Below are 13,274 nucleotides of genomic sequence, written 5' to 3'. Positions count from 1 at the left end.
TTGACAATGTAGGACCGTCGTGCTTCCTGCCTGATCATCGTAGCTGACTCAGACCATCCGCCTTCTGGGTCCCTGTTTCTGATGGCATCACCTATTGCCAGTGGCTTGAGTGGGATCGCATGTTGATCGTAGTATAGTTTTTGTTTGGAGCATCGTGCCCGCACGTCGTCGAGAACCGGTGAGTTGCCGTAGTCTCGGAATTGCTTTGCCGGTAGGGTTGTCCGAATGTCTCTGCCGAAGAGCATTTGCGCTGGTGACAGTCCTGAGCTCAATGGGGTTGCTCGGTGCGATAACAGAGCTAGGTTGAGGTCGGAACGTGACTTGGCTGCTTTGCTGATGAGTCGTTTAATGATGTGGACAGTTTTTCCCCTGTTCCATTTGATTATGGGTAGTGATTCTGTGTCGCACCGTTGTCTGACCTCGACTTTTTCCTGTTTTGTGGTATGGATTCTGTATGTCATCATCCATGAAAGCTATTTTGCTTGTTTGTTCTGGAGCAGATGTAAATTCGTGAGATTCTTTATCATGCCATGGCATGTTTGTAGTCTTGTCATTGTTTCACAGTGTGCTGTGGCATTGTCCTTCAAGTGCAGAGTTGTACCATGTTGTACAGGTCATTGTTTCATTGTTGTTGTTTCTGTCATTTCTGTCTTGGTTGTTTTCGTTGTTGTTCTTGTTGTTTTTGTTGTTTCTGTCTTGGTTTTTTTCGTTGCCGTTCTTGTTGTTCTTTTTGTCGCACTTGTTGATTCTGTTTTCGTTGTTTTCGCTTTTATTCTTGTTCTTTTTCTTGTCATATTTGTTGTTTCTGGGATGCTTCTTGTTGCTTTTGTTGTTCTTGTTATGCTGCATGTTGTTTTTGTTGTTGCTGTTGTTCTTGTTTCTGCTGTGCTTCTTGCGGTTTTTGGTGTTCTTGGTGCACTCAATGAGTGTGCCCTGTGGATGATTTGAGTCATTGCCACAGTTATTGGTGTCAGTGTCCTTTATGGTATATGCTACATTGAGCATATCTTCTGAGAATTGTGAGAATGATCTGGTGTTCCATTGATGTTGGTGACATCAGTCTTTGTGGTGGATTCGATTCCTCTTCTTTGCTTACTTGGTGCTCCTCTTCTAGAGTCATTTCTGGTTCACTTGAATCATTATTGATTTCTAGGTGCTCTCTTTTGGAGTCATTTCAGGTTCACTTGAATCATCTGTGATCTCTTTGTGCTCCTTTTCTGGAGTCAAAATCTTCACAATTTCATTTTGTTGTGGGTCATAGTGCTCCTTTTCTGGAGTCAAAATCTTCATGATCTCTATCGACGTGGTCTCTCTGGACTCTTGGTGCTCCTTTTCTGGAGTCAAAATCTTCAGCATTTCTATTGACGTGGTCTCTCTGGACTTTTGGGGCTCCTCTTCTGGAGTCAAAATCTTCAAGATTTCAATTGACATGGTCTCTCTGGACTCATGGGTGCCTGTCCTCTGATTATTGAATGCTTCTGTGCAGACGAGCTGATATATGTCAGTCTCGCTGTATTCCTGCACATCCTGTATGGGAATTGTGATTCCTTCATCACTTGTCTCACATACAGTGGGTAGACATTCAGTGTCTTCTTCTGGTGGCTCAAATAAGCTTGATAGATCTTCATGCATGGTCTTGTACATGCATGGCGCTCGCTATGGAGTATTTGCTTGCTTCCATTTTTGAGTCTGTCACTTAGCTGTCTGTGGCGGCTTGCATCACTCTCTTTGTGGAGGCTTGCGTCGCTCTCTTTCTGGAGTCCTTCATCACTCTCTGTGGAGTCCTTCATCGCTCTCTCTGTGGAGTTTGTCATCGCTCTCTGTGTGGAGTCTGTCATCGCTCTCTCTGTGGAGTCTGTCACGCTCTCTCTGTGGAGTCTGAAATCGCTCTCTCTGTGGAGTCTGTCATCGCTCTGTTTGTGGAGTCGTGCAGTGTTCTCATTGTAGAGTTGATCTGTGCTCTCTCCATGGAGTTGTTCTGTGCTCTCTGTGTGGCGTCGTCTTCATCTTGGTATTGCTGACATCCAATGTACCGACGATCTGCCATGGAACCATGGTATTGGATTCATCTACCATGAGAAGAGTCGTATTGAGCTTTTCAGCCGTGTTGCTGATGTTGTGATCAGGCTCTCCGAATAACTCAGCCATGTCTGAGCAGTATTGTGTGTATTGTTCATTGGACAAATCATCGCTTTCTGTTTCGGAGTTGTGATCATTCTCTTCATGTTCAATGAACAAATCATCTTTTGTGGAGGCTGGGACCCTTCATGATGCATGGACAACTCTCTGTTTCTTGGCGTCAGGCTGCAGCATATTCCTGCACTCACGAGTTGGGATGTCATATATGCTGGGCTGAAGATTCCCCATTCTGAAGAACTCATCGTTGGATTCTTCACGGTACAACACCTCTAGTTGCGGTTTGGATTTGGTACCAGAGTAGCAATCTCGCAAGATGAAATCTTTGTCTGAGTCATAGTCTACAAGGACCATATCACCTTCTAGGGCAGTGCTAACTGCTTGTTCCAGGGTGTTGTGAAAGTTATTTTCAACTGCTGGTGTAAGTTCGAGCATTGTTCTGTCTTTTGGGGCAAGGAAATTGGGTTTTGCAGCTTGAAATTTCTTTTTGTTCATTTTCGTGCATTTCCCTTTTAAGTGGGCGGAGTCCTGGTCCTCTGATATCATGACGCTTGTGACATCATGAGTAGGACTCGATTGATCATGCACACACCGAGTTTCCTGTACTGTGCCCTCTTTTCGTAACTGAGCATGTGCAACTCCTTTCCCTAGATGGCTGCCACTCAGAACCCCTGTCTTCCTCCAATTCAACCCTGCCTCCGCCTCGTGGTGAATGTTCGCTCCATTTTTACCAATTTTGTTTTCTAAATGATGATTCTGTGTTTGTAGAGACTCAAAGTACTGATTTTGTTTTTGTTCATAAGCAAGGCATTTTTGTATAGTGATTTCTAGACTTAGATACTTATTTTATGAATGTTCTTCCTTCAAATTTTTATCAGATAGTGCAGAAATTAATTGATGCATTATTACAGTGTCTCTGAAATCAGCATAATCACAGCCTTGTGGTATTAACTTGAGATTTGAAATAAAATCAGAGATGGGCCCTCCGTTTCTCTGACAAGAGTTAAACCTTTCCAGCATCTCACCGGGCCGACTGTTACAGTGGTCAGCAAATTTTTTGAGTATAACGTCTACTTTGCATTTGTCCTCACCTTCTAAGTAATTAAAGCAATTATAGATTTCTTTAGCTTCATGCCCTCTTGTTGAGAGTAGTAGGGCTATTCTCGTTGCATCAGAGGCAGTGCTTAAATCATTAGCTGTGATAAATATTTGGAACAGCTGTTCAAACATTTTCCAGTTATAACTTAAATTACCGGATGTTTCCAGCTGCCGTGGAGTTCCAACAAGTTCCGTCGAATCAGTTAGTCGTCGAGGATCCATTTGCTGCAAAGTCTTCCACAGTCAAATATCCGGTTTAAGTTTTACTTCTCTTGCTGGTGTCCAGCCAGCTTTCTGAAATCACTCCTGGTATCAAATGTTATTCTCTAAGTCTGAATAAGGATTGTAGACTTCCAGTTAACACAAATACTTTATTCAATGGGTTTGTTCTGTTTCCAGCGCTTAACTAGATATAATACAGTCAAGAGGTATGACCAGTGAAGCTAAGGTAAATTGCCCTGGTGAGCTGTCTCTATCTGCTGCTGCTCACTAGCCCTGTGCTTCTGAAAGAGGCGGATCCTCCCTTGGGCTGGACCCATCTCTGATGCTGCCCTTTAGTGATGCTGTGGCTGTTACATCTGTCTGTAAACCCTGGTGTATGTGCAGATGTATGTACAGATCATGACAATAAGTATAAACCTATCCCGGACACCGGACAGTATTCAGTGGCTGTCGAATTCCGAACCTGTGAACAGGGTCTGACCAGCAGTCAAACATTCGTGGGTAGTTCGTTAAGGGACGTCGATGTTGTCGGGTATTGTCTGAAATTGCTTTGAAGTGTGTGAAAAATAAGTGACTGACTTGTGATCCAACAACAAGCTAAGAGACGTGTCTACTAGTAATTGCCCTCGAGTAAAACTGGACCTCTGAGAGTAGATTCCTGACGAATCTAGCCCCACCCAGTCATTTTTTTTTTTTTTTTTTTTAAATTTAGTGTACCCAATCATTTTTTCAATTAAGGGGCAATTTAGCGTGGCCAATCCACCTAGCTTGCACGTTTTTGGGTTGTGGGGGCGAAACCCACGCAGACACGGGGAGAATGTGCAAACTCCACACGGACAGTGACCCAGAGCCGGGATCGAACCTGGGACCTCAGCGTCGTGAGGCGGTTGTGCTAACCACTAGGCCACCGTGCTGCCCTTCCCCACCCTGTCATGACAAGTAAAAAGATAGAGCTGGAGTGGGGACAGGAGTGCCATTTGGCAGCTAGACCAAAAGTTTATCGATAAAATGTTTAAATCCAATTTGAACTTTATTGAGTGGTGAGGTTTCCTGCGAGGGGGACGCCCTGAATTTGCACAAAGTTTAGATCTTCAATCACCATTTACATTAAAAGGACATGTCAAAAAAAAGAAAAGAGAAAAAATCAAATAAAGCTAAATCCAAAAGACAGACCACGGGTTCATTGAGGAATGAGGAAGGGAAGATACAATGTCCCTTTTCCGCATTGTAAACCAATTGAAAAAATGTGGGAGCCGGGTGGATTTCAATGGACTCTCCACTGCACAGTGAAAAGGGCTGGAAAGCTCAATAAGCTTTTTCCAAAAATATCTGGGGATGACAGATCAGCCTAGCCGCATGCTGGGCACTGCAGCTGACCTCCTCCCAAAAAAAAGGGAGTAAAGTAAATAGAAGATTTAGGTTAGAAACAGAACAAATGGGTTCCTGTCTAAAAGAAATTCAGATTGTTTCAAATATTCAAGATCGGATTTAAGGTTGAGATAAAGCCATTTAAGTCATACAATTCGTCCAGGCCAGCGCCTCCGAGATAAACTCGGCAGTAATCCAATTCATTTGAGTTAAAAAAACAGGTAAGATTTCTTTCAAGCATTGGTTAAGTAGCGAACATTGGGAATTGAAATCAGTTTCACGAACAAGAAAGAAATTTGAGTAAAATTAAAGGAAAGAACAAAATAAGTTTTTAGGTCATGTAAAGGGAAGCGATGGCATTCCAACTCCTCCACACACTCTCAGCTCCTTTATATTCTGTGGGAAAATTAACCATTTAAGCAGACAGTTGAATTCTTCCAAATAGTCCAAAAAAATATACGTCTCTAAGAATGGCTAATGCCAAGAAAATCAGTCATTGGATATTGACTTAAATGGAATAAAATAAACAAAAGCTTTAGGATGAAGGCAAATGGAGAATCTTGTTCAGTATTTAAATTAAGCGATTTTGAAATTGCCGTCTCTTTGAGAATCTGTAGCCATGATAGAAGGCTAACAGTTAACTGTGATACTTGCGAGCTGTGAGAATGTATGTGTTTAGTTTGTGGATGTTCATGCATCTCTACTAAGATTTATCTTCTGGGAAGCAACCTTGAGTTTACAATTTGGAAGTTTAGAATAGGAACCACAAGGACGTTTACCTAATTAATTTTGGTCAAAGCACTGAAGTGCTCGGTTCCTTTGTGAGTGTGGTAATATATGTGTGTCGTCTGATAGTGTGATTTTGAGATCATAGTTTGAGTGGTTTGAGTCAAACTGATAACTAACTGAAATGTAATTAACAAATCTTTCTTTTCAAAAGTTAGCAACCTAAATCCATGTTTACTGATGATTCCAGGGTATTTTTGATACTCAAGGAATTTTAATCAGGATATAAATTCACGTACGTAAGAATAAGAAAATATTGGTTTGATAGGTTTAATTGGAAGTTGGGATAGTTGAAATGCATATGGCCAATCCGGTGTTGGATTAGTCCAGGGTTAAAACTTCCCCGACACAACGCAGAAGGAATAATTCTGAGATTGCAGAAAGAAGTGTAAAGGACAGATGGGTAAATAAAATAGGTCCATGATGTTTATTGTTTAAACAAAAGAAGGGTGGTGACAAAATTATGTCTGGTAGAGAACTCTTACTCCACTCCTTTACAAACCAGCAGAGAATTGATCCTTGCTTTTTAATGCCTGGATCTGGTATGTCTCTCTTATAGGGACCATTAATTGGATTCAATTTGGATTGGTTTTTGGAGCAGACAAGGAACTGGATTAGGGGTTTGCCCCTTTCCACACTCTGAGCTCTGGCTTTGTAGCTCTGATAAAGTAATAAAAAAACAGCTGAAGATATATTTTTAATTGGGAATTACAAACCTTTATTGTCAGATCTTTTCAGATTAGTTAACCCACTCTGCCCCAAGCAGAATGGATCTTTAGTGTTTTACTTTACAAGTAACTGCAAGTGGAACAAGATTTGCAGTAGCTTCAGGCATTTGAGATAGTTGGGGAGAGGATATGGATTATAATAAGGTGGCTAACTAAACAGGCACAAGCATGTCAGGGTAGGGTTCAAGTGCAACCCCGAGGAAAATAGATAAGAAAAGATTGTAAAACATGAGAACTATTAACCCCTGAATAACAGACGTGTTTGGCCCATACAGGCAAAACCTAACACCTGGTGATGACCTGGACCCTTTTCCTTTAAATTTTCAGATTAAACATTCAAAAGGATGGAATGACAGTGACTGCTTCAGCTGTGGGGACTCGTGATGGCTCTTGAGACCTCAGAACAACTACAAGCACATAAGAGTGCCGGAACATCACTGATTTTGCAACGGACACAGGATGAACGTAGTTACATGAACTATGGTGCTTTATACAATTTTGGGGCCGATCCTGGGGCCGGGATCGAACCCGGGTCCTCAGCGCCATGAAGCAGCAGTGCTAACCACTGCGCCACATTGCCGCCCTTGTTTCAATCATTCTATAATGTATTTAAAGAAACAAGGGTTTAATCTAATTTAAAAATCCTTGTTGTGATTTTGTTAATGTTCTAGGAACTCTTAACCATACAAGGATAGGAAACATTTGGTATCAGATTTGGAGAATCAGATGGCAATCCTTCAACGTTATTTTAATTTGAAAGAAAATGCAATGTTCAAGGTAGTTGGCAAGTTCCAGGTGACTGAATTTTAAAATGGATGCTGCTAAACAACTGTTAATCTCTGATTGGCCACTGATGGCAAGTGAATCTTGTGCTAATTAAAGGTAGATTCAGTAGTGAATTGTTGAATTGAATTAGCTTTTGCTGACACTATTCCAGTTGAGTTAGAGACTGAGCAGTGACTCCATTCTCGTATTCAATGGACAAAATATGTACCTTCAGTGTGGAGCTGGAATTTGCTGATAGAATCACCGTGTTTGTTTGCTGCTTTACATGAAATCACGTTTCTAGTTCCTGTTGGTGGAAACAGTCTCAGAGAGCTCTCCACCAGGGACCTATTCACCAGGGCCCAGGAGGTGGTTTCCACATCTGACCTGAACCCTGGGAGGATTATTCCATTCAGTCTCCATGTAATATTTGCTGGTGGATTGGCTCTGACCGTGCAGATACAATTAGTTCCATTTTCAGAGATGGTACAGATCGGGCCCGCAATTATTCTGGGTTTATCTGAAAAAAATGGAAACAATTATATTTTATGTTTCTAAACACAATGGGTGCAATTCACCCCCCCCCCCCCAACACGCGAGTCCCAACACGCCGCCCCGGCACCCGCATGCGATTCTCCCCCCCCCCCCAAACCGGCGCGCCGTGATTTACGGCTGGCCGCTCGGAAAATCGCCGAGCGGCAATTCTCCGGCCCGGATGGGCCAAGAGGCCTGCCCAGTATGACGGGTTCATGCCAGCGTCGACCACACCTGGTCGCTACCTGGTGAATGGCGCGGGACCGCTGCGGGGGTGTCCTGTTGGGGGGGGGGGGGGAGGGGGGATCGAGCACCGGGGGGGCGCTCAAAAGGGGTCTGGCCCGCGATCGGTGCCCACCGATTGGTAGGCCGGCCTCTCCGAAGGACGCACTCCTTTCCTACACCGCCCGCAAGATCACTACGACATTTCTTGCGGGGCGCCCGCGGGGAGGACGGCAACCGCGCATGCGCAGAATGGCGCCGGCTAGCTTTCTCTGTTTAGAGAAAATCAAGTTCGCCTTGAGAGGGTCACTGTTAGGGTTCGCCCAGAGGTGGCAACCGTTCATCGACTTCTTCGCGGAAAATTAATCGTCAGCAGAAGGGGGGGAGGTTAGTTTAGCTTCGAGTAGGGGGTTAATAAAGGTGGGACCAGTAAGCAAGGGAGACGGCTTTTACACTGTGTTTATAGTTTCATGTACATTGTTTATTTTGTTGTTGTTACAATGCCAAAAATACCTCAATAAAATGTTTATTAAAAAAAAAGAAAAAAAAAGTTACACAAAATGGCAGTTAACTGAGTTAGCAATACTAAAGAGACAAAATGGCCTTTAGCTGAATTAGCCACATTCCTGAACAACCATTAGCTCGGTTCAGTTACAAACTGGTATAAATAACATCATTTAATTACAGACAGCAGAGTTTGTCAGGGAAACAAGGATGATTGATATTAAGGCATTTACGAATAACAGGAATGCGGAATATTTGGCTAATGGTAAAATTCTTGGTAGTGTGGATGAGCAGAGGGATCTCGGTGTCCATGTACATAGATCCCTGAAAGTTGCCACCCAGGTTGATAGGGTTGTGAAGAAGGCCTATGGTGTGTTGGCCTTTATTGGTAGAGGGATTGAGTTCCGGAGCCATGAGGTCATGTTGCAGTTGTACAAAACTCTAGTACGGCCGCATTTGGAGTATTGTGTACAGTTCTGGTCGCCTCATTATAGGAAGGACGTGGAAGCTTTGGAACGGGTGCAGAGGAGATTTACCAGGATGTTGCCTGGTATGGAGGGAAAATCTTATGAGGAAAGGCTGATAGACTTGAGGTTGTTTTCGTTAGAGAGAAGAAGGTTAAGAGGTGACTTAATAGAGGCGTACAAAATGATCAGAGGGTTAGATAGGGTGGACAGCGAGAGCCTTCTCCCGCGGATGGAGGTGGCTATCACGAGGGGACATAGCCTTAAATTGAGGGGTAATAGATGTAGGACAGAGGTCAGAGGTGGGTTTTTTACGCAAAGAGTGGTGAGGCCGTGGAATGCCCTACCTGCAACAGTAGTGAACTCGCCAACATTGAGGGCATTTAAAAATTTATTGGATAAGCATATGGATGATAATGGCATAGTGTAGGTTAGATGGCCTTTAGTTTTTTTCCATGTCGGTTCAACATTGAGGGCCGAAGGGCCTGTACTGCGCTGTATCGTTCTATCTATGTTCTATGAATGGGAAACAGATATGGGAGATTCTTGGGAGGCAAGGGAGGCGTGCACAGAGAAGTGATAAACAGCATCCACAGGAAAAGGAGCATTTTTCATCCTTGCCAGCCCAAGATCGCCGATGCAGGCAGTAGAGATACTTTTAACAGTTAGTGTGAGTGACTTCTTCATGAAGTCAGGGGCTGGTAAGGTACCAACCCACTTTACGTAATGTCAAATTTAATTGGATATATAACTAATATATGTAATCTATAATCAATTTTATTGGACAAGGTCCAGCCGAAATGGGCTGTGTAGCTGTTTAGATAAATGTATAAGAGTGGATGTTTTCCTTTGCTCGGTGGACAGATGGTCTGGATCTTTAACAGACGCCATCTCCCCGCTGGTGAAATAAACCATTTGATGCAAGGACCAGAAGCACCGGGAGTTGAGTGATTTCTTTGAGATTCTCTCCTGCTAACAGTTTGATGCCATGACTCGGATTCTTCAGTTGACCGATAGCGTCAGAGACCCTAGTGAGTACATTTACTCATTATAAGTATGTTATTCTCTAAATCTGAATAAGGATTGTAGATTCCAGTTAACACAAATACTTTATTCAATGGGTTTGTTCTGTTTCCAGAGCTTAACTAGATATAATACAGTCAAGAGGTATGACCAGTGAAGCTGAGGTAAACTGCCTATCTGCTGTCTGTCTGTCTGCTGCTGTTCACTAGCCCTGTGCTTCTGGAAGAGGCGGATCCTCCCTGGGACTGGACCCATCTCTGATGCTGCCCTCTAGTGATGCTATGGCTGTTACATCTGTCTGTAGTCCTTGGTGTATTTGCAGATGTATGTACAGATGTACAGATCACTACATCCCCCCCTTTTATTGGAAATGTTTTCTAGCCTGGCCTCAAGAAAACTGTACATAACAAGTGGTGAGAATATGCAAATCTGCACACCGTGAGAATGATAAAAGTAATACAGAAACAATTAACTATGTTGTGAGTCCATCGTGAGAAATGTCCATATTCGTATTGTGCGTATGTTGATGTGTCGTTACAAATCTGGTGGTCGGGTGCCTTACGGCTTCTGCTGGAGTGTCTTAATGGTGGTAGTAGGGATGATGGTTTGATGTCATTATGATTACTGTCTGGCGTTGTGTGGTGAGGAACGTCCTGTGGACAAATGGACTCGGTCAGGTCCAGTGTGGGAAATACTGGCGTTGTAGGTCGAATCTCTAATAGATCCAGGCGGTTACACCGAAAAAGTACTCCCGCAGACGATTTGACAATGTAGGACCGTCGTGCTTCCTGCCTGATCACCGTAGCTGACTCAGACCATCCGCCTTCTGGGTCCCTGTTTCTGATGGCATCACCTATTGCCATTGGCTTGATTGGGATCGCATGTTGATCGTAGTATAGTTTTTGTTTGGAGCATCGTGCCCGCACGTCGTCGAGAACCGGTGAGTTGCCGTGGTCTCGGAATTGCTTTGCCGGTAGGGTTGTCCGGATGTCTCTGCCGAAGAGCATTTGCACTGGCGACAGTCCTGAGCTCAATGGGGTTGCTCGGTGCGATAACAGAGCTAGGTTGAGGTCGGAACGTGACTTGGCTGCTTTGCTGATGAGTCGTTTAATGATGTGGACACTTTTTTCCCCTGTTCCATTTGATTATGGGTAGTGATTCTGTGTCGCACCGTTGTCTGACCTCGACTTTTTCCTGTTTTGTGGTATGGATTCTGTATGTCATTGTCCATGAAAGCTGTTTTGCTTGTTTGTTCTGGAGCAGATGTAAATTCGTGAGATTCTTTATCATGCCATGGCATGTTTGTAGTCTTGTCATTGTTTCACAGTGTGCTGTGGCATTGTCCTTCACGTGCAGAGTTGTACCATGTTGTACAGGTTGTTGTTTCATTGTTGTTGTTTCTGTCATTTCTGTCTTGGTTGTTTTCGTTGTTGTTCTTGTTGTTTTTGTTGTTTCTGTCTTTGTTTTTTTCGTTGCCATTCTTGTTGTTCTTTTTGTCGCACTTGTTGATTCTGTTTTCGTTGTTTTCGCTTTCATTCTTGTTCTTTTTCTTGTCATATTTGTTGTTTCTGGGATGCTTCTTGTTGCTTTTGTTGTTCTTGTTATGCTGCATGTTGTTTTTGTTGTTGCTGTTGTTCTTGTTTCTGCTGTGCTTCTTGCAGTTTTTGGTGTTCTTGGTGCACTCAATGAGTGTGCCCTGTGGATGATTTGAGTCATTGCCACAGTTATTGGTGTCAGTGTCCTTTATGGTATATGCTACATTGAGCATATCTTCTGAGAATTGTGAGAATGATCTGGTGTTCCATTGATGTTGGTGACATCAGTCTTTGTGGTGGATTCGATTCCTCTTCTTTGCTTACTTGGTGCTCCTCTTCTAGAGTCATTTCTGGTTCACTTGAATCATTATTGATTTCTAGGTGCTCTCTTTTGGAGTCATTTCAGGTTCACTTGAATCATCTGTGATCTCTTTGTGCTCCTTTTCTGGAGTCAAAATCTTCACAATTTCATTTTGTTGTGGGTCGTAGTACTCCTTTTCTGGAGTCAAAATCTTCATGATCTCTATCGACGTGGTCTCTCTGGACTCTTGGTGCTCCTTTTCTGGAGTCAAAATCTTCAGCATTTCTATTGACGTGGTCTCTCTGGACTTTTGGGGCTCCTCTTCTGGAGTCAAAATCTTCAAGATTTCAATTGACATGGTCTCTCTGGACTCATGGGTGCCTGTCCTCTGATTATTGAATGTTTCTGTGCAGACGAGCTGATATATGTCAGTCTCGCTGCATTCCTGCACATCCTGTATGGGAATTGTGATTCCTTCGTCACTTGTCTCACATACAGTGGGTAGACATTCAGTGTCTGCTTCTGATGGCTCAAATAAGCTTGATAGATCTTCATGCATGGTCTTGTACATGCATGGCGTTCGCTATGGAGTATTTGCTTGCTTCCATTTTTGAGTCTGTCACTTAGCTGTCTGTGGAGGCTTGCATCACTCTCTTTGTGGAGGCTTGCGTCGCTCTCTTTCTGGAGTCCTTCATCACTCTCTGTGGAGTCCTTCATCGCTCTCTCTGTGGAGTTTGTCATCGCTCTCTGTGTGGAGTCTGTCATTGCTCTCTCTGTGGAGTATGTCATCGCTCTCTCTGTGGAGTCTGAAATCGCTCTCTCTGTGGAGTCTGTCATCGCTCTGTTTGTGGAGTCGTGCAGTGTTCTCATTGTAGAGTTGATCTGTGCTCTCTCCATGGAGTTGTTCTGTGCTCTCTGTGTGGCGTCGTCTTCATCTTGGTATTGCTGACATCCAATGTACCGACGATCTGCCATGGAACCATGGTATTGGATTCATCTACCATGAGAAGAGTCGTATTGAGCGTTTCAACCGTGTTGCTGATGTTGTGATCAGGCTCTCCGAATAACTCAGCCATGTCTGAGCAGTATTGTGTGTATTGTTCATTGGACAAATCATCGCTTTCTGTTTCGGAGTTGTGATCATTCTCTTCATGTTCAATGAACAAATCATCTTTTGTGGAGGCTGGGACCCTTCATGATGCATGGACAACTCTCTGTTTCTTGGCGTCAGGCTGCAGCATAATCCTGCACTCACGAGTTGGGATGTCATATATGCTGGACTGAAGATTCCCCATTCTGAAGAACTCATCGTTGGATTCTTCATGGTACAACACCTCTAGTTGCGGTTTGGATTTGGTACCAGAGTAGCAATCTCGCAAGATGAAATCTTCGTCTGAGTCATAGTCTACAAGGACCATATCACCTTCTAGGGCGGTGCTAACTGCTTGTTCCAGGGTGTTGTGAAAGTTATTTTCAACTGCTGGTGTAAGTTTGAGCATTGTTCTGTCTTTTGAGGCAAGGAAATTGGGTTTTGCAGCTTGAAATTTCTTTTTGTTCATTTTCGTGCATTTCCCTTTTAAGTGGGCGG

General features: G+C 43.5%; 1 protein-coding gene across 1 annotated transcript in view; it reads right to left on the bottom strand.

The window, feature by feature from the left end:
- The window catches only part of LOC119974277 (Schwann cell myelin protein-like), a 39,186-nt gene that overhangs the window by 13,931 nt on the left and 11,981 nt on the right, over window positions 1-13,274 (bottom strand). Inside the window, exon 4 of the mRNA XM_038813049.1 lies at window positions 7,333-7,623. Coding sequence (XP_038668977.1) covers window positions 7,333-7,623 — 291 coding nt within the window. The remainder of the gene's footprint in view (window positions 1-7,332; window positions 7,624-13,274) is intronic.

The sequence above is a fragment of the Scyliorhinus canicula genome, chromosome 12 (genome assembly GCF_902713615.1).
Source record: "Scyliorhinus canicula chromosome 12, sScyCan1.1, whole genome shotgun sequence".
NCBI lineage: Eukaryota > Metazoa > Chordata > Chondrichthyes > Carcharhiniformes > Scyliorhinidae > Scyliorhinus > Scyliorhinus canicula.
This window is presented reverse-complemented; position numbering and strand designations above follow the sequence as displayed.